Below are 21,686 nucleotides of genomic sequence, written 5' to 3' on the forward strand. Positions count from 1 at the left end.
AGGAGCTCACTCATACATGGAATTTAAGAAAACAAACAGATAAACAGCAGTAGGGAAGAAAAGGAAAAAGAGAGAAGGAAACAAACCATGGGACACTCTTAGTGACAGAGAACACGCTGAGGGTGGTGGAGAGAAGGCGGATGGGCTGGATGGGGGATAAGCTGACACCTGTCAACTGATGAGTGGGGAAACCAAACACGGTCACCCACACACACACCTGGCACAGCACAGGGTACTGTACACGCCACCACACGCGAGAGGAACTGGGAGAAACCATCTCCAAGTCCACGTACTGCACGATCCCGTTTATAGGACCCGTCCAAACAGGGAAACTGCAGGAGGCAGAGAGCGGATCCACAGGCGCGAGGGGAGGTGGCGAGAGCAGGGTGAGTGCCACAGGCACCCGGTTTCTGGTCGAGAAAGAAGACACTGAAACCAGCTAGTGCTGACGGCCGCGTCAACTCTGGAATACACTAAAAACTACTGAACTGTATACTTTATTTTTTTTTTTTAAGATTTTATTTATTTAAAGAGAGATACAGAGAGAGGGAGGCAGAGACACAGGCAGAGGGAGAAGCAGGCTCCATGCAGGGAACCTGATGTGGGACTCGATCCAGGTCTCCAGGATCAGGCCCTGGGCTGAAGGCGGTGCTAAACCGCTGGGCCACCCGGGCTGCCCTGAACTGTATACTTTAAAAGGGTGAAGGGTCTAGATTACATCTCAATAAAGCTGTTATTAGAAACAGTACAAACCGTGGGACGCCTGGGTGGCTCAGTGGCTGCGCATCTGCCTTTGGCTCAGGAAGTAATCCAGAGTCCAGGGATCGAGTCCCATATCGGGCTCCCCTTGGGAGGCCCGCTTCTCCCTCTGCCTATGCCTCTGCCTCTCTCATGAATAAATAAAATCTTTAAAAAAAAAAAAAAAAGTATAAACCTTACAACAAAATAATGACTTTAAAAGAATTCCAACACCGTTAATGCATGCAGTAAAAACAAACACTCCACTAATTAGCAGCTCATAATAAATGATACGAATAAATGGGATGAACTATAATAGAACGTAATTGAACCTGTTATAGCAGCAATTTCACTACTTTCTTGGCATGATACGCTCAACTTCAAAATGAAATGATTAAAAACACTGATTCGGGCCTATGACCAGCTGTGGCCCATGGGCTGCTCTTTTCCAAAACGTCTGCTGTGTTCAGTGTCACCACTGTTTGCCTCCACGGCGCGGTCTCATCACTACAGCACCCTCCTGTCTTGCACCCTGACCCTAGCTGGGGGGGGCCTCGATCGTGCAGCCTGCAAACAGGGTGCAGGGCTGCCGCAGGGGTGCCACATGGGCCCTCCCAGGCGGGCTGGGACACAGCACCACTGCTTCTGGCTCATAAAGGCTTCCCTCCAAAACCAAGACCGAACACGGATTCATGTTTTTAAATTTATTAATAAGCACTTATTGTGTCCACTCTGCACCAGGCTGTGGGGATCCCGCAGCAAATGAGACACAGCGAGCCCCTGATCTCATAGAGAATCCTCACAACTCAGAAATGAAAAAAGTGAAACTAATTAAAGTAGTTCACATCTTGAGAGTTTCAGACTCCCTAGCATGAGGAACCTCTTCTAGTTATCTGCACCGAGTCCAGCTCCCTCGGAGATGCGCCCTGTGCCGGCGCCTGGCGCCTGCTGGCACCTGGCTGGCAGGTGGCAAACGGCAGAGCCTGACAAGTACCGCCACCCGAGGCCGAGCCAATCACACTCGGGCTCACCGCCCACAAAGGGCTTCACACTTCACGGAAACGTGACCATCTGCTGATCTGGGGTGATTCTAGAGAGAAGTTAAAATCCTTCTAACAATTTTCATCTCAAACACTAGAGGTTAAGAATGCAGCACACGGCGCCTCTTTTAGAGAGTCCCCTTCAGTTCTGAGGCTCTCTGGAGCCTCACCCATCGGGGGCCCATCACAGGGGACCTGCAGGCACTGCGCTGCCCATGCTCTGAAATTTCCAAATGCAATTTGAGGTCTTTGGTCCAGCACAAAATATCACTCCCAAATGTTCTAACACACTGGACTGCCTTACCCAGCATCAAACCAGTTTTTAAAGTCATGGGGTCCTGGGATCGAGTCCCACATCGGGCTCCCCGCAGGGAGCCTGCTTCTCCCTCTGCCTGGGTCTCTGTGTCTCTCACGAATAAATAAAAATTAAAAAAAAAAATAGTAAACCCCTCTGATATTTCCATTCTCAGCAAAGTCTTACTAAAGTGATGGCCGCCAATGGGTCAACACCACGTTGGTCAGTGGCGCAGGCCAGCGTGCCCCTGACAGCGCTGTCTGTGCCACCACCACCTGAGGCCTGGGACACTTCTGGAAGAATAATCCCTCTTCTGGGGACGCGTCTTATTAGCTTGCTTTCACTGCCATCACAAAATACAACCGAGTGCCTTAGAAATAAAAATGAACAATGTATTCCCCGCAGTTCTGGAGGCTGGTCGTCTGATATCAGGCTGCGGCGGGGCTGGGCTCTGGTGGGCCTCTCCCGGGGCGCAGACTCCTCGCGTCCTCCTCACAAGGCACACGCAGCCCGGGAGCCGTCTCGGGTCCTGTCCACAAGGGCACTAACCTGTCCATGAGGGCCCCACCCTCATGACCTTATGTACTTACCAAAGGCCCCACCTCTTAAGATCACCTTTGGGGGCAGGTAGGATTCCACCTAGGAATTTGGGGGGGACACAACTTCAGACCATAATAGGACAGAACAAGGACAAAATTCAAGAGATGCTTATTTCTACTGGGGCACATCTCCACACACTGACCAAGACGGCTTTTATGGATGATCTCTGGTGGCTAATGTCTGCATCCCAAGGAATGACCTGCTGGTTATTAAACCTTAACAGGGTGAGAACAGCAATTATTTCCTCTGCCAAAAAATCCAGCTCCATTTAAAAATTCTGGGCCAAGAAATGAATAAAACTAGTAACACTTTTAAGTAAGAAGATGTGAAAATGAACACAGAGCCGACGTTGTCCCCGGCTCCAGGTGGGGATGAGCCCTGCCTCCCGCCCAGGAGGACAAGGAGCGCTGTTCACTCCCTCTCAATTGCTGGCTGTTTTCCAAGATCATGGAAGCAATTTCCTAACTTTTTGATTTTTCTTTTATCAATTCTGGCACAAAGATATTAAAATAATTTTTTTCAATGGATACATTTAAAGTTTCATTACTTCCAAAATGGATATTCACACAAGTCACTTGGGGAGGCAGGACAAAACCCATCTTTAATGTAACAACACATCATTCCCCTCATCTTGGGGGATGTGGTGAAATCTATTTTTATGAGAGGCCCTTATTCATCATAATCCTGCTTCTGTGATTTCTGTAAAAACCCTAAATCCCCTCTCATCTCTACTTATTATAAACAAACAATGATCAGGACCTAAGTCCCAATTCCCAGTCATTTTAGAGGATTTCCTGCCTCGTCACAAACTCTCCTTTATATTCAATTGAAGGAAAAAAGTAACACCACGTCACAATATTTTCAGTCTATCTTTACCAAGGATGCCAAATGCATTTAATGCTCCAGGTCCAACAAGCTCCTCAAAAAAAAAAAAAAAAAAAAAAAAAAAAAAAAGTCCCCATGCACGCAGGCCTAAAGCCCACGCACACTAACAACCTGATGACCCAGCAACACGGGAGCCAGGCAAGCACCCGGTACTCCCACCAGGGGGTGGGCAGTGGTCGGGCACAGACCACGAGCAGTCCCAGGAGCAGCGGACGGAAAGGCCGCACGACCACTGCCCTCCAGCATGAAGGGCTACAGGGCGGAGGGCTCCAAGCTCAGAGCCGCCACCACCCAGTATCAGCTCACCTCAGCAAGGGTTCCAGGCCCCGGGCCGGGTCTGAGCTGCTCCCCAGTAGGTGCGGTCCCCAGTGGCCTGGGGCGCAGGCAAAGCCCAATGGGCACAAGTGGCTCGGGGCAGCTGCCTCCAGGAACAAACCAGAGCACAGGACTTCATTTTGTTACCATTGGGGTCCGTTCCGTTTGTCCCCCCCACCCCAGCCCCACATGCACAGTATGTGGCTCCTGCCCCACGGACAGTGGACCGAGAGAATCGCAGAGCCTTGCTGCTCCTTGCTGCAGAGGACAGGCGGCGGCAGCTGGGTGAAAGCAAGTACCCCCGTGTGCCGTCAGGGCTGTTGGTCCCACTGTGCGTGAGGCTGGAACCTGTGCATCCGCCTATGCAGACCGTCCGCTTGGCTAAAGGAGCAGGTGCTACGGTCCCGGGCCCTGAGGGCTGCCCCTGCCCTACAGCAGCAGGTCAGTGATATCCCCTCTTTCACAGCAGCGGCCGGCAGCTCCTGGCCCACCCTCCCCTCCAAGCCCGTATCACACAACGGCGACAGCGGGGGCTGGACGCTCGCCGCACCGAGTCATGTGCAGCCACGTCATCTGGGGCCAGGCCATCTCTCACGGGCTCTGGAGACATCCTCAAGTATGAAGAAGGGGTCTGCCTTGATTAGAACAGAGTTCCTCAGGCCACAATGAATCCCGAGCCATAATCATCCTGAGCTTTCCCCTGCCCCAAGTATTTTCAGGTAACATTTTCTAGAAATTTCCTATGGAAGCTTAGTCTGCTCTCTCAGTAATACTGTCTAGAAGTTCATCCTGTTTAGAGTGTTCTCGTTTATAACTCTGCCTTAGCAAACATGACATGACCTACTATGGTGCCATGCACTGCACAGACAACTCTTACACTTTTTTAGAACAACCACACGCCCTGAAATTGCCCCACCCCGATGGGGAAAATGGAGGTTCAGAGGGGACATGAAGTGGAGACACAGCCAGCCTCAAAGCATGCGCAAACCCCAGCTCTGTCCCTAAACATGATTCAGCGGCAAAGCCATCCTACCGCCCCTCAGGCCTACTGGGGCCCACATGTGAGGGGAAGCATGGACCTGGCCGTGTGACCCAGCCTCGAAGATCAGGTAGGCTCTTGGAACTCAAATTAATACAGGCTATCTACAGGACAGTTCTCCCTAACAATCTTTTCTCCGGTAGTAAGTCTTTAAAAGGTAATAAGAAAATAACTGCATCTGGTTACATATTTTCGAGATTGCCCACTGGGTGATCCCAGGACAGCTGCGGGTTGTGGTCACTGTCCCCTGAGGAAGTGGAACAGGAAACTACCAGCTTCGGCACAGTTAGTTCTCAAACTTTGTGTGTTTAACAGGGATACGTAGAGGATGAAACAAGAACCGATCAGCTCAACATCACCAAAAGGTATAATAAAGGATTATTCCTCTAAAATAATACCTTACCTCACAGGAAGATAAAAAGTCAAAACCAGTTCTCTAAATCTGGCTAACGCAGAGAGGAACAGAATACCAAGGACCCTCAGAAATTTCTAGAAACTCTATATCCTGCTCACAACCAACTTCAAATGTTTATTATTAAAGTGTGTTGCAGCCCTTTCCCCTCCAAAAAATCTGAGCTGGAAAAACATGATTCAAGAGGCCCAACATGTTCACACAAAAGAATAGGGCAGTGGGAAAGGGTCCTTTTAACACTAAATTCCTGGGGCTTCTGGGTATTTTTAAAATACTGATTACAAACTAGAGACTAAACATGGCAAAGGAATGATTGTTTAGGGTCACATCAAGGGAAGATCGACAGACCTTACTTGATATTCAAGTAAATCAGCCACAATGCAGTGTGAGTAATGCAAGAGAAAAAAGCCAGACTTCTATGCATGTGGGGCGTAGAGTTTCACGGGCCCACACCCCACTCTGGAAGTAGCTCACACAGACCCAAGGTGACACGGAGGCCTGTTCGTCAAGTCCAGTCCTTAGGCTGCCTCTGCTCCATGGCAGAAACCCTGCAGTTCCACGAACAACAGCGTGGAAGACGCAAAGTCAAGTGTAGCTGGTCCCTAAAAATCACATCCACTCCTTTTTACAAATCCACAAATCCACAGTTTGGGCTCAGAATAGGAGAGGGAGGTGGGGAGGAGACCAAGGGTTTCAGGAAGGTTGTGCTCTTACAAAATCCACACTCCACAGACACGGGATGGTTCAAGCTTAGGTCTTGACAGCTTTCTTCAGCAGATTTTCCCACCTGCAAGGGTCCAGGTCTTTCTCCACTGCCCAAATGTGAATGCACAATTTCTCCTTTGGGGGGAGGATTATGCTGAAAATTAGTGTTGCATAAATACCGTTACCTTTTCTGGTGAAAAACTCCTTGGAATATTTCCCCAACATAGCGTATTTTCGAGGGACTTTCCCCAGCAGTTCAATGATCAATGCTATGTGATCTGCATTGGGAAACATTGCCAGCAAAACAGAAACACACGACAGTTGAATCAGTACACTGCATGCAGACACTGCTACCGCCCGCGCAGACAGAAACAGAGCGCGACCTGCGTGATCCAAGCACGGGCTTTGCCGGTGTGGCCGGATGCACGGGGTGACCACAGCACAGGGCAAGTGTGGCCTTCCCTCTCAATTTTTAAATCAGCGTGGGAATTTTGTTAGGTTGCCTTTGAATTTAGGAGACAGCTCTGTCTCCATTAATGCTACAGGCAGCTGCTATCCCGTTTCTGTCTGCATCGTGGCGCTTTTCAAAAAGAAGAGGTACTACCTCTGCGATTGAAGAATTCCCGAGAATATTTTCCAGACAGAGCAAAGTGCCTTGGGATACTGCCTAGCAGCTCTATGATGTGGGCTATGTGGTCTATGGAGGAGAGAAAAAAAGGATACGGGAATGGGAGGGGCACAGGGAAGGATGGGATAAAAGAAGAGGGGAAAAAATTGAAATTAGTAAAAAATCAGAAATAGATTCAAATCAACAATGTCTGCAGCACATTCATGCAGAGGCTTCTGGGGCTGGCAGGCCTCAGGCACCATCTGGAGCATTAACGGTGACTGTGCCAGCTCACCCCAGGCCACCCCAGCATTGCAAGCAAATAAGCATGGAGATGGTCAGGTTTACAGATGGAATTCAAGCCAGAATTCCCAGGTTTTCAACTCAGCTCCCCAACAGGACAGAGAAATGGGCAGTGGATCAGTGGACAAAAGGACCACAGAAAGGCTTTGCAATTCCTACAGCCTGTCGTCTCCTGGCCGCTGGGCGCCAGGCCCGAGCAAGTTCAGGCCAAGGGCTCTCCACAAAGCTGCCCATCTATCAGGCCTGAGGGGGCTCCAAGCCCAAGGAAGAGCATCTGAACTGGGCGTTTGAAAACCAAAACACAGCTCTGTTTCAGTGCAGGAATACATTCCTCTCCAGAAGCTCAGGCCTCTCCGGAGACCCAGCCTGAGATATTCAGCAGCGAGTGATACTCACCTTCGTCTCTGGAATAGTCTTCCCCAGAATGCGGTTCAAACAAATAATCTCCCGTTGCCAGCTCAAATGCCTAGGACACAACAGATGACACGCTAAGATAACACGCTAAGATAACAGATGACATTCCCACTCTGGGAAGTGGCCCCCGAGGCAGCAACTGTTTCTCCTTGTACAAGAGACGTTTATGAGGATCTGATCAACCCAAGGAGCCTTCTAAAAGAACTCAACACCAACCTTTTTCTTCCTTCCAAAAAGTTCAAAGAAGTCTGAGAAAAATTCTTACATCTCCTCCACCGGAGGATGTAAAGGCTGCGTACACCCCTCATCTTGCAGGAAGCACGCTGGCAAGCAGCCGTGTGCAGGCCTAGCGGGGGACCGCACCCCAACTCTGAATGGCGGGACCCAGACTTGATCTAGGACCAGGTCCGACTCAGGCCTTCTCTCAACCTACAAGCTCATCTGGCCCCGAGAGCAAGTGAAGCGAAGACTCTCATGTCTCAGTAACCAAGAACCGTGTTCTGTGTCTCATTTCTTTCATTTCTGAGCTAACCAAAGGGAAATCGAAAGCCACAAAGAAGGCTCTGTGGCTCCTGCTTGGTGCCCTGGGGTGGAAAGAGCCAGGTAAGGAAGGCAGGGAGAGCTGGCCTGCCTCCTGGGCTGCCACTGCCTGCTCCAGCAGCCAGCCTGGAGGGGAAGGCGCAGAGGCCCCGTTTCCATTTCTATCAGGCAGTCTTCTCCCCTTGTTCTCAAAAAAACCCCTCAGGGCCATGAGTTTAATTTGCTAACATATATAAAGATGGTAACTGCTGTTGCTCTGAGGATCCAATACCATGTTTTTAAAATCTTTTTTTAAATAAAGGAAAGGCTAAATCCTATTTTTGGTTTTCCCATACTTCAATTCTGTATTGGAGCTTGCTGTTCTGAAAGGCACCCGGGGACTTGCCCTCCCCGCATCCCCCCATTTCCACCCCCTGTCCCTGAGCACATGTGGAGGAGGGGCTCTCCACCACTGCCTTCAAAGAACCAAGGGTGGCTGTGCTGGGGCATGACCACAGCGCCTCACTTTTTTTTTTAAGAATGAAAAAAAGGAGGGAGGTGGGGTAACCAGATGGTTGTCAGCTACCCTGTGAGAGCACCAGCTCAAGAACTCGGGATCCTGCAGGGCCTAGACACGTCCAGTCTCAGAGAAAGCTGGTCAGGGAAGGTCCTCACCTGGGGCCTCTCCCCTCCACACAATGAACAAGATACACCGATCTTGGGTCAGGGCACAAAACCTCACTCGTGGCCACAAATCCGAAGGGAACAATCAGATTTCATGGTGAATGTCCAGAGAGTCTTCTTGGCTTGGGACGAGCCATGAGGAAAAGGAGAGACCCCCGTGGAGAAGCCGGGGGAAGCCGCTGCGGAGGCTCCAAGGACAGTGCCACAGAGGCTCCTTAACCCTGCTCTGGAGCCCTTGCTCATTCAAACATTTCCGTCAGGCTGAATATATTTCTTAGAACCAAACACTAAGACACGTCAACTGAGTGTTCTCTGAAAGATGGCCGTTCTGATTAGCACCCGTGTATTTTCAATGAAACACTCAAATCTAAGAAGCCCACAAAGAAATGATCTAAAAGAAAAAAGGAAGAGGAGAGGTAAGATGGAGGAGGCCCTCCGGTCCTCATCTGGTCCTAGTTCTCTGAAGAGTGACAAGATTTTCTTAACAAAAGGACAAGATCAACAGCAGGTGCAGGCATTACAATGAAATGTCGGCTGCTTTCAGGTGGGCAGCTAAGAAACTATGAAAGATTATGGCCTTGAACTCAGTAAGTTACTCCCGACAGAACCTTACTATTATTACTACTTTAATACTGGGACTTGTAACGCTTGGGAACTTGGCATTCCTTCCGCTGTGCTTGACCAAATTCCCTACAAGGACTCTCCCCTGGGCCAAATTCTCTCTTCAGGTTCTGAGACCAGGCACCTGTTACTTGCACACCAAGGTTCCCCCACCCCAAGGAACCGAATTCTGAAGCAGTGAGGTCACCTGTTCTGTCTGCAGGCGTGTGAGCGGTGCTGAGGAAGCTGGGTGAAATGGGTCAGACTGGCTTTCCTGGTTTCTATGGCACTCACTGGGGCTCACCAGGGAGCCCGCAGAAGTTACCTGTTCTGGGGCCCCGACACACAAGTGCAAGCAAGCAGTGCCTCAGCCCTCACTCCACATCTGGAGGAGCCCCAAAACTCAAGAAGAGGAAAAGAGGTTCAACAAGTGACACATTTCACCTACTCCACCTCGTTTTGTGGCCCTCCTTCCTGACAACAGAAAGGGCGCCCAACAGTGAGCACGGCCACCACCTGCCACACGGGAGCTCTCAACCCCGCAGCCTCTGCAAGACTTACTGCCATTTATGTCATCAAAGGCCTCCACGCCTCATCACCAAGAACAATCTGGAGCTTTAGTACAGCTTAGCATTATGAATTTAATATACTGTTGTATTTCTAAACTTAAACACAGGGATGGGATGGGGAAACACTGTGTTTACCAGGTTCTCCAGGAAAAACAAGAGGGACCTCTCAGCCTTGCCTTCAGGGATGGAAGGCAGGGGTGGGGAACAAGGCTTGCCCCCTTGGAGGGGGGGGGAATCATCACATGACAACAATCAGCTGATTTTAAAAGTGTTTTAAAACTCCCCAAGTAACCCTTGAAGCCCTGAGGGAATTTATGCTTAATTTGGGAGGAAGGGGAGGAAGGGGAGGAAGGAGGAAGGAGACAGTCTGCTACTTCTGTATCACTGTTCACAGGAGGAGAAGCGGCCAGGATGGGGACACCATGTGGGGGGACAAGTCCTTACCTAATGGAAGGCAAGACACACAACCTGACACAAAAGCGTACCGACGGCTCCACATTATTCTCCTACCTCTGTGATCTTGTCCTAGTTTTCCGGTTATATCATCAAAATTTAACACCCCAAATTAGAAGCACAGGTTTCAGAGTTGAAAGAGCCCTCAGAGTCTAATTCAGGGCAGCCTGGCAGGGCCCCTCCTGTGTCGCTAGGGACACCTAAGGCTTGACCTCACCACATTCCGAAAACGGAACATTTCTCCCCACTTCCCATTGGCCTAGCCTCGGTTCCTGCCACTTCCGGGGCCCCCACCCACCCCCCGGTCCTGTCCCTCCCCACACCACAGTCTCCACGGTCAGAGCAGCCATCACACGTCCACCAATTCTTCTCACCATTCTTTTCCATACATCGCACAGCAAAGACCTAAGTTTTTGATACTCACCAAAAAACTTTATTTTAAAAATTATTATCTGGTATGATTTGTCAGAGCAAAGTAGGAAAACAAAGGCACACTGTTTCTGATCTATTTGGCCACATCTTGCCTCAGATCTTGATAACTTTACACAAACATCTACTTTTCTTCATATTATCTAGCACCACACTTTTTACTGTGGCATCGGAGGACACGCAGCACAGCGCACTCCGAAGAGTTGTTAATCTCTGAATAACAGACGAGTACGTTTATTACCCACTGCTCCTTCTAGTGAGAAGACGAGTGCGAGGCTTTATACACAAAGCCTCTTACTGTAAGTATAACAGAGAATTTGGGAGGGGTGGAATTAAGAAAGAAAAACATGAAACAGTACCCCAAACACACACACACACACACGCACACACGCCCCGGCTAGGGAACAGGACCAAGAAAGAGAAACTGAAATTGGCGTAGAGACGAGAGGCCACTCATGCTCATCAATTCACAGGTCAGCAGTGAGAGAAGAAGATGCCCTGGTGAGGGCTTGGGGCAAGGTTTAGTCACAAAATTGTGATGCAGCCAAAGGGAAGAGGTGGGTGAAAGAAGAGGCGCCCTGAGGACCTGATGAGAAACACCTTCGTGTTTTCCATGCGAACAGACTCGGTCAAAGGGAACACACGCAGCTGCTGGGTCCTGGAAGTCAGAGGACAGCCCGACAGCAATAAGCCAGAATATTCCCTAGATTTTATAGGAGGAGAGATAGGAGGAGAGATGGCACTTAGGGAACTCCATCTCCTTAAGGAGATAAGGTCTGTCAAAGGTCACCAAGAAGGGTTACCTCAGACAACCCTCCAGAGACACCACTGCTTCATCATCCCCCCCAGCTTGAGCAGAGGGTAAACCTGCGTATGACCTGCAAGCTTCAGAAACCAGGAGGAATTACTTGGGAGTGATCTTTGTCATCAGAGCAGAAGGTGTGACGCTCGGGGCGTTGGCTGAAGAGGGCCTTGAGAAGACACCGTCTATCACAAGATGAAATGCGACCAAGCCGAACCCAAGGACATGCCTGAGGGTCCTTCCAATTCACAACACGCTCAAGACAGCAGCCTTGCCCTCACCCATCCCACAGAGGACAGACTTCACGGTCAGGAAAACTCAGACCACATGCACCAGTGGGACGGCCGCATCGTGAGCATTAAGGGGGTGAGCCAAGAGAAGAAAATGGCCAAGGCCGTTCTTACCATACACGCGGTACTCCAAATGTCAGCAGGTGTACTGTAACCTGCTCCTATTAAAACCTCTATGGATCTATACTGACGTGTCTGGATGTCTTCTGTGAAGTGTTTATGCTGGAAGGGAACAGACTGTATTACTATGGAGGGAAACAGACATTAAAAAGAAAAAATAAAGTGTCTTCTAATATGTGATCATGATCAAAATGTTTTAGAAAGAAGACTCTACTTACCACCCAGCAAGCATTTCCCAGGTCGGCAATTTTAACTCTAATTTTATCTGCATTCCGTGGATCCAGGGGATTCACCAACAAGTCGGCCGCCCGGGTTTTTGCTGGCATGAGCAAACAGCAGGACAGTTAGTGCCTGGGATAAGTGGTTTGCATGTGTGCACACAATGTTTGCCGGGCACAGTCTCCTTTTCTAGGAAAGTGATGGGATGATCACTTAGGCCTGGAACCCTGTACATTGCACTCAACAGAATTTTAAATTCTTGGTCTCCATCCCTAGAAGATATTTCAGGAGAGAACACACTGGGCTGCCCAGACACCTCCCTGACCTGGCCTTGTTCTTTCTCCTTATAGCCCTGATTCCTTCATCCCTAGGTCAACCCTTCGCTCCTCCCCTTGGCATCTTTCTAGCCACTCCTCACTGCCTCAGAGCCCACAATGAACCACATCTAGCTCACTGGTGCATCACTACGTGAAACACGAAGGTAGAGAGAACACGTTCCTGGGTGGCCAATCCCTTTGTAAGTGATGCTCAATTCACCTGGTAACTGCGTCACCTACCTCTCCTGCTTGGGCTGAGCACAGAGATCTCAAGGGGTAGTTGATGACTGATTAATACATACAGGTTAAAGGCCAGAACTAATCAATTTGGGTTTAGCTTTGAACAAGGAATGCTCCAGAACACAGGTCTCCTGAGGCAGCCAACAGGGCAAATCTTGATGTTCCTCTCAGACCTCAAATACTCAGACCACTCTTAACCCCAGAGGGACTCTGAGAGGAGCTCATCAGCCAACACAGGGTTATTAAGCTTCTCTGGGCTCTTGGGGCCCGAAAAGCTTCTCAAATTAAGCCCAGACCCTGCCCATATCAAGCACAGTTAACCAGGGGACAAATGCCAAAGGAAAATAACTTGGAGGAGCCCAGACAGAAAATCCTGAAGTAAGCAAGCATCTTCATCAATCCCTACACTGACCAAAAGCTTGGACTTTTGGGAGGGATGAGATGTAACCAAGGCTCTTATCACTGCAGAAGTAATTCTTAAATGGTATTTACAGACTAAACAGAAAAGTCCACTCAACACAGAACATTAAATACCCTCTGTTCACCCCAAACTGGGCACTGCTGAAGCCAACCAAACCGCCTTCTGGGTATACCCACACCGTGGAGCCACTCAAGGGGGCTCTGAGTCCCTGGCATCCCCACACAAGCAGCAAGGCCAGCCTGTGCTCACCTGTTAGCAGGGCAGCAAGTAAGCAAGGCACCCAGGAGCTGGGACACCCACAGAGCTCCCCAAGAGGGGCCAAAGAAGTCTGGCCAACATCTTAACCCTCAAGCCCCCTCCTGCAGCTTGTGGATCGACATGGGCGGGCCAGGTTCATGTGTTCCCTTTTTGCCATCTGCCCTACGACCACTTTCCTCTTTATAAAGATGCTGGTCCACTGTGGACTTCACCAAAGGCAGTCTGAGCCAGCAGAACACACACAGGAACTCAGGAATGACGGGAAGGCAGGCAGCAAAGACCCACACGAGGAAGCAAAACGTAGAGTAACTAGGGGATAGGCAGAGAACAGAGCTCCAGAACTGTACGAACGCTGACCCAGTGGATAGAGGGCAGCACTAGAAATGGCCAGAGGAGTCCTGCATGTCTCTCAATCAAGGAGAGTCAGCATGCAAGAAAGTGGAATTTGAAGTTTGCAGAACTGGATTCAAATCTGAGTTTTAACACCAACGACTCGTAAGACTGGCAAATGACCTAAATTCTGTGAGGCTCAGTGTTCAAGAAAGAAGAGGAAGGGGGATCCCTGGGTGGCGCAGCGGTTTGGCGCCTGCCTTTGGCCCAGGGTGCGATCCTGGAGACCCGGGATCGAATCCCACGTCGGGCTCCCGGTGCATGGAGCCTGCTTCTCCCTCTGCCTGTGTCTCTGCCTTCCTCTCTCTCTCTCTCTCTCTCTCTGTGACTATCATAAATAAATAAAAATTTAAAAATAAAAAAAATAAAAAATAAAATAAAAAAAAGAAGAGGAAGTGGTCATGCCACCCCCACCCAAACCAACCAACCAACACCAATCAGCACCGGAGAGCCAAGTAGCCCCCACTCTACCCCCACCACAGGCTGAGCTTCCACCGGCCAGAACCAAAGGCCCACCGGCTCTCTGCAGAGAAGAGGGGAAGCCAAATTCAGATCAAAGGTCTAAGGAAGGAGGGCGAAGCTCTAGTTCTGACTCAGAGTAAGCTGGCGCCTGACGGCAGGCCTGTGGAAGAAGGGGTGTGTCCACCGCCGGTTCCCAGGTGCTTTAAATACACTTCCCAGAAGCTGCAGAATTCAACTAGGTTAGAGGAAATGCACTTGAAGAGACACACCATCACACAGGTTCAATCCAGGTTCTCTGCATTTAACACCCCTCATTTATGATTACCAGACAAAGCCTCTTTGGTGACAGGCTGTTATCTTCCTGTTTCAGGTCTGTAAACAGTGACCCTGCTCACAATGCATTCCAAGTAACAGGGGATTCATTTCAGAACTTTTAACTGTTTAAGAACACAAAAGAGGCTTTTAAAGGAGGACCTACTTGTATTTCTGACTTCCTTTGCTCAGTGTGATAATTACCTGGGTTAGGGTACCTGACTGCAACCCTCAGAAAAGCCCATTTAAACACAGGGACAGAAAATAATAAAAAAATAAACACAGGGACAGGGAATCCCTGGGTGGCTCAGCGGCTTAGCACCTGCCTTCTGCCCAGAGCGTGATCCTGGAGTCCCCGGATGGAGTCCCATGTCGGGCTCCCTGCATGGAGCCTGCTTCTCCCTCTGCCTGTGTCTCTGCCTCTCTCTGTCTCTCATGAATAAATAATAAAATCTTTAGAAAATAAATAAATAAATAAACAAACAAATAAATAAACAAACAAACACAGGGGCACGCGTGCTTGCTGTGCATTCATACCAACTTTGCATTGTCCTGGAACTGGATCACCTCCTCTAAGCAATGTGGTGACCTCTCGCAGCCCTTCCTTGTTCTCTGCCTCTACCAAGGAGGGAATGAAAGGTGGGAAGAGGCCACTTCAGAAAGGACTGGAGCCTGTAAATTACCTCCAATGACCTGGCATCCAAGTGACACTTCATTCCATGTGAGGCAATCTTAGAAAATAGTAAGATGGCAGTGGTGGTGCCTCCAAGTGACAAGACAGCCGTCATCGCTTATTTGCAAGGCACCGTGCTGGGCTCACACGGACTCTTTATGTACCTTAAAACACCCTTACGATAAAGGCACGAGTACCTTCTCTACATGCAGAGGTTCAAGTGCCAGGGCCGTGAAGGAGCAGCACCGGGAGATGTAATGCCTGAGCCTGGCCCATTCATTCACCAAGTACTTATTGAGTCCCTTCTATGGGCGATCTTGGCACTGGGAACAGCATAAGCCAGACGTGTAAGGCTCCCCCACCCACACCCCAAATTAGGAAACTCACCAATCAGTAGGAGTGTGGGCAGTAAAGTAAATAAAAATGACTGAGTCACATGCCATGTCAGAAAAGAAAAAAGAAAAACAAAGGAAGGAGATGAACAAGGAGGAGGGTGGGCAGGGGAAGTGTTTCCAGAGAGGGTGACATGTGAGAAGGCACCTAAACAACGGCAGACATGAACGGCAAGAGGCTCTTGGCAGAAGGCACAGCAAATACAAAGAGGCAGAAACAAGTTAGTACTTTAGGGAAACTTGAGGAAGGAGCCACTGCAGAAGGGGCAGAGTGAGCAGGGGTGAGGGGCGGGCTGTGCCAGAGAGCAAGCTGCCAGCGAATGGGCTACAGAGAGCTCTGCAGAGAGCTCATAAACTTTATAGAGTGAGGCCTCGGGGTGTTATTGTGAGTGGAAACAGGCTGGAGGTCCATCCCCTGGGAGGGAGAGGTAGGGAAGATGACAGGATGTGCATTGGAAAGCTCTCTCTGGACAGCCCTCAGAGGACAGGCCAGGCAGTGAGGAGCCACAACTGGCAGCCACCTGGTACCCTGTCGGGTGAGGAGGACTACTTGGCAGGGAAAGCCAGCAGGACCAGATGGGACAGGCCAAGATGCATGCTGTGACTCCAGCAACCAATAATCCAAAAGGAATCCTGCCTCCTCTTCTCAGTCTTCAGCAGCTACCCAGTCACTCCAGGGAAAAGTCTACATCCTTCCACCTGCACCGAAGTTCTTCCCTCCATCCTCTCTGTCTGGCCTTCAGCTACTCCCTAATGTGTGTGCACTCTGCTGTAACACAAGGATCTCCAGCAACTCTGAACACAGCCTGTTTCTCTTGTCTGGTGTCCACGCAGTAGTCAGAGGCCAACCACCCACCTCTGGGGCAGGAAACAAAACGGAGCGCCTCAGACAAGTGATTAGATAGGGCGATCCTGTCTCCGGTGTGTACCTAGAATTTAGCAATATTGGAAAGATCTGCTTGGGAAGAGATTTGGATCAACGTGAAAAACAGACCCCCTATTTCTCCCTGATGTGACATTTGTGCACCAGAAAGGGTGCTGGGGATGGAGCGTGTGCTAGACAGAATAAAATTCTGATGGTGAAAGGGGAAAGGCGGGACAAAGAGGAGAAGAATATAATCAGATATCACTGATTTGTTTGTTTATTATTCAATAAAGGTTTATCACAGCACTGAGTTAGATGCTGAAGATACAAAGATAAAAACGCACAGTGCTCTGAGATTTTACATCCCACTGCAGAAAAAGATAGTGGAAATAATGACCATTCAGTTAAGAAAAGCATGAGCAGTAGGTAAAGAGGGGAGAGGGAACAGACCTGCTGGGGAACCCACGTAGGGCTTGTGTTTGAGTGGTGGTCGGCACAAGAATAAGTTTGCTGAGAGGACAATGGATATACGGAGGAGAAAACATTCCAAGCAGAAGGAAAGACATCAGAAAGGCACAGAAGTGCATTTGCACAGTCTTTATTAGAGCTTGAAAATAAACTGAGGAGAAGCTATGCCATAGTCATGATTGCAGAACTTTTCACTGTTTGCTCCATCGATAAAAAATGTTTGCATATTTGTAAATTTAACATGCTACTGTTCCTATAATTATGAACACTATAAAAGGTTAAAAAAAATCTCAAAAATGGAGATTTTTGAGAAAGTGACTCCAGCCTGGGGCAGAGAAACTGTGAATTGAGGATGTGGTTCTAGAAAGCGAGGAAGGACACAAAGAAAAATGGGGTTATGTCAACAGGACAAAAGAGACAACTGGAAAAGGCTCACGTGGACCAAATTTGGGACAATTCTGGCATCAGGAAACAAGAAGCTGTAAATGATTATAAGACATAATCCAAGGTGTTAATTAGAAGAACAAAGAATCCGTGTGTGCATGATATGAAGGGATATGTGAGAGACTGCAGGGCAAGCGGCAGGCCTGGAAAGAGCACAAAAGCCTCACCTTCTGCATCTCCTCCATCTGGCTGCTCCTGCTCCTGAGTTATATCCTTTCATAATACACTAGTGACCTAGCAAGTGAACTCTTTTCCTGATTCTGTGAGCTGCTATAACAAATTAACTGAACCTGAACAGGGGTCCATGGGAACCTCTGATTCACAGCTGATAGGTCAGAAGCACGGGTGCCAACATGGACTTGCCACTGGTGTATGACGATGTCTTGTGGGAACTGAGCCTTTAACCTGTGGAATCTGATGCTGTCTCCAGACAGCGTCAAAATCACGTTAAATTGTAGGACACCTAGGCAGCCCCAATGGCCCAGCAGTTTAGCGCTGCCTGCAACCCGGGGTGTGATCCTGGAGACCCAGGATCGAGTCCCATGTCAGGGCTCCCTGAATGGAGCCTGCTTCTCCTTCTGCCTGTGTCTCTGACTCTCTTTCTATGTCTGTCATGAATAAATAAATAAAATCTTAAAAACAAAACAAAACAAAAAAAAGAAAGAATAAATTAAAAAAAATAAATTTTAGGAGACCCAGCTGGTGTTGGAAAAGCTTCTGGTGTACGGAAAACCCCCAACACACACATTTGATGACCAAAGGTGTCAGAAGTAGTGTGTGAGAGTGAAGGAGACACACAGAGGTGAGTCTTTCCCTAGGTAAACCTACCTTCTGTGTGAAAACATTTTATAAGCACCTTCAAAGATCCTTGGTTAAAGTAAAAAGGAACAGGATAGGATATGTCTACTCAAGTAAAAACAAAAAAGATATCACACACACACAAAAAAAACCCCAAAACAACAAACAAACCAACCCACATCTTTAGAATAATTAGCTACAGCCAGTAAGTAACAAAGACAGCTCTGCAGGTCTCCCCTGCTGGACTCCAGGGGCTGCAGGATTCCCTGTGCTATCTGCAGGGCTGGGTCAACTGACTCATCATGTGTTAAACACTCTTGTCAGCAGAGGGAGCAGAGGAGGTTTCCGAGCTATTCCTCTGTGGGCTAGAATGGAAACCATCTGCGATTGCTTACTGGAGCCCCTTTGCATGACACAGGTAGGGACAGGTCATGTGGCATTCACTCTCAAGGGTTTGACAGAAGTCATAATCACATTAAAAACACATGCCACTTCCTTTAAAATAGCTTTAACGTTTCAGTTGCAGAGTTCTACAATCAGGAACAACCATCAAAATGAAATGAGACTTCTTCCTCAATACAAAGAGCCGGTATATTTCCCTGAATACAAACAAAACAAAAACCAAAAATTAAATATAACACTATCAGATGGAAGTACAAATTATAAACTACATATTCTATAAAAGCTATCGTACATGTAAGCTGCTGGACCTGGAAGGTTTTTGCAATTGCAGATGTCACTAACTATAGAAGGAATAAGAAAAGCTCAGAAATGGGATCTGATATTCAGAATGCAAGAGAAAGCCTAAGTGGTACAGAATACATTTTAAATTACATTACTTATTCAGAATTACAAAAGTAATACAGCGAAAATGGTTAATGCATACATACACGAATGACTTGGCCACCTCCAGGCCAATTCCCTTCACAGCATTTGTCAAGGTTATGATACTCGGACCACGGAAAGCAGACACCTGGCGGGGAAGGACACTTACTTTTTGGCAAATCTCCAGTGCTGGAGGCTGAAACCGTACGGCTTCTGTCATGGGATGGACTGCTTTCCTCAGGCTCGGTAAGTGGGGATCCCTCGGAAAGTGCAGAGCCACAAGCCACAGGTTCTAAGGGCCCAGAAAACAATGATGTGGAAAACTCTGGAAACTGTGACTCAGGAATTTTATGCCGTCCATTTGGCAATTCACCATTGAATTGTTCATAGGAGCTGCTATATGTGTAATCACTTTCTGCATTTGGCTCATCGAGGTTATATTCCTCAGGATTTGGGCAATCTTCTTCTTCATCGTCTTCATCATCCAGCTGCTGTTCCAGTAAGAACGGGCCATTCTCAATATGGCCATTGGTTTTGGGTGATTCTATCCAGGCAGGGTCTGCATTGGTCAATTCCTGTTCAACATCATCTTCATCCTTCTCAGTGTTTTCTTTCTCGGTGTCTTCTTTCTCTTCCTGGTCCTCAGCCTCGCCTTAAAAAGTTGATGGGTTAAGAATCAGAATGCGTTACTCTCCTTAACACAGTGGCACTAGGTACATATTTCCTCCAACAAGGGACAATTTTGAGTGGGCTTAATTTAGGGTTATTTTTCTCCCTCAAATAAGCTCAACCCCCAATGTGGGGTTCAACCTCACAACCCCAAGAGAGTCACATGCTCCACTGACCGAGCCAGCTGGGCACCCCCGAATATGCTTGATTTATGTACTACAAAGCAAAGCACCTCTTGGTTCTCAGGGTAAGATCATAGGTTTTCTAGATCTCATTTTTTCATTCAGTAAATAATTGGCTAACTCTTATTAGAAAAAGTTAGATTTGGAGGAAAATGACTCTTTATAGAGTTGCCTTTCTACTTCTACCCTCTCTTCTACAATCTTCAGAAAATGTCTGTGAATACACTACTATTAGGTTAAAGGTTAATTAAAAAATAAAGAATAATCATTAGTATGATTGAGACATGGTGTTAGACATTTTCCATTTTTTAAAAAACTGTTTTAAAATACTAACATATTTCTGGCATTCGTTTTACAAATGAAGTGGCAGACGGTTTCCCATATTCCCCAACCACAGCCTATGTGGTGACCCAGCAGGTGCTCACTCAGGAAGCTCCAGGACCCCATGCAGACTGACCGTTGTCATTCACAGGCTCGCTCTCAGCCGCATCCTCTAAGCCGGCAGCTTTCAGTTTGCCCTCTGGGCGGTATTCATCGTCTTGTTCATTGGAAGGTACTGCTGATGTGATGTTTTCTTCTATTATTTTCCTTTCGGCTTCTCGCTCCAATTCTTCTATCTCCTGCAGGCGCTTTTCCAATAACTCAGCCTGCCTTTTCTGCTTCTTTTTCAGTTTTTTCTTTTTGTTCTTAGATATTTTTCCTATCTACAACATGGGAAGAAAATACCACAGGTCAGTCTGCTTCTTTTTAAAGCACTCCACAAGACTACCTGTGCTAGCAACATGGCAAATAACAACAAATCATGTTTCCTCAGGTCTTATTCATTAAGACCAAGTCCCCATGGATCCCTGGGTGGCGCAGCGGTTTGGCGCCTGCCTTTGGCTCAGGGCGCGATCCTGGAGACCCAGGATCGAATCCCACGTCGGGCTCCCGGTGCATGGAGCCTGCTTCTCCCTCTGCCTATGTCTCTGCGCCTCTCTCTCTCTCTCTCTCTCTCTGTGTAACTATCATAAATAAATAAAAATTAAAAAAAAAAAAAAAAAAAAGACTAAGTCCCCAGACAGGAGACCCACCTTGTGGTTAGGGTTACAATAAAACCAGAAAAAAAAAAAGAAACCAGTGCTGCCTTACATCAAGTAGGGGGCGACTAGCAGTCCCTGTCCTTAGAGGGACACAGCTCCAATTCAAGAAGTCCACTTCAATTCAACTCTAAGAATGGAAAATGCTCAGATACCCCGGCCTTTAAACAAGAAGCACCCCTTGCAAGTTTTATTGCTGCCTATCTACAAACCAACAGTATCACCTCTCCTTAATGTCTTACCCAACTACCTGCCATAAAAGAAAGGCCTGCCAGCACAGGTGTACTGCCTTCATGGTTGGTCAACAGTAATGCTGGTGTTTGAGTCTCACACAACGAGCTGGGGTCAACAGCTGGGACTGCAGAAACTGTCAGCAATGAACATATGAAGTAAAGGAAAAAAAGAAAAAGCCACAGTTTCAGTCAGCCTCCTATCAGGGCCACATGACTGGGAAAGTGCTGGCAATGACAGCCTACAGTCTTTCCATAGAATCAATAATCAAAACAAGCTGCTCAAACCACAGCAGGACTGTAGGCAATGATTCGGCTCCTCAGTAAGCCAGGTGGCATAATTATTACAACTCCCTCTTGTACTGGGACTTTCATTCCAAAGTGAGGGCTGCTGGCAGCACTCTGAATTTCTCGACATTTCCTTTCAAATGCTTCTGGTTCATAAAGCTCTTTCAAAACTTGTAGGTGACTCATCAACTCAAGATATATATATATATATACATATATATATATTCATTCTATCCTCTACTGGAACTAAACAGGTTTAGGGACATCAGGGTAAGTTTTAATTCCAAGCAACTTGTTTCATATGACTGGACCACAAAACAGACAATACTCTTTTC

The 21,686-nt window shown here is 48.0% G+C and overlaps 1 protein-coding gene and 1 long non-coding RNA gene across 24 annotated transcripts in view; one reads left to right on the forward strand and one right to left on the reverse strand.

Annotated features, from left to right (window-relative positions):
* SRPK2 (SRSF protein kinase 2) overlaps window positions 1-21,686 on the reverse strand; it is a 255,065-nt gene that overhangs the window by 17,597 nt on the left and 215,782 nt on the right. For 17 of the 23 annotated variants that reach the window (XR_012014172.1, XR_012014171.1, XM_072791512.1 and 14 more), the window contains 7 exons: window positions 20,212-20,458; window positions 19,073-19,555; window positions 12,038-12,138; window positions 11,814-11,921; window positions 7,336-7,405; window positions 6,634-6,726; window positions 6,215-6,307 (listed from right to left, as the gene is read on the reverse strand). Coding sequence is in view for 19 of the 23 variants with exons in the window: in XM_072791512.1 (XP_072647613.1) it covers window positions 6,215-6,307; window positions 6,634-6,726; window positions 7,336-7,405; window positions 11,814-11,921; window positions 12,038-12,138; window positions 19,073-19,555; window positions 20,212-20,458 (1,195 nt within the window). In the remaining 4 variants the exon portion in view is untranslated. Of the gene's footprint in view, window positions 1-6,038; window positions 6,184-6,214; window positions 6,308-6,633; window positions 6,727-7,335; window positions 7,406-11,813; window positions 11,922-12,037; window positions 12,139-19,072; window positions 19,556-20,211; window positions 20,459-21,686 lie in introns of all 23 variants that reach the window. The other 6 variants (XR_012014173.1, XM_072791499.1, XM_072791514.1 and 3 more) reach the window with 4 other exon arrangements.
* On the forward strand, window positions 10,247-11,885 carry LOC140613064 (uncharacterized). Its single transcript, XR_012014175.1, has 2 exons — window positions 10,247-10,906; window positions 11,081-11,885. It is a non-coding gene; the product is annotated as an uncharacterized lncRNA (long non-coding RNA).

Source organism: Canis lupus, chromosome 21 (genome assembly GCF_048164855.1).
Source record: "Canis lupus baileyi chromosome 21, mCanLup2.hap1, whole genome shotgun sequence".
In the NCBI taxonomy this organism is placed as follows: Eukaryota; Metazoa; Chordata; class Mammalia; order Carnivora; family Canidae; genus Canis; species Canis lupus.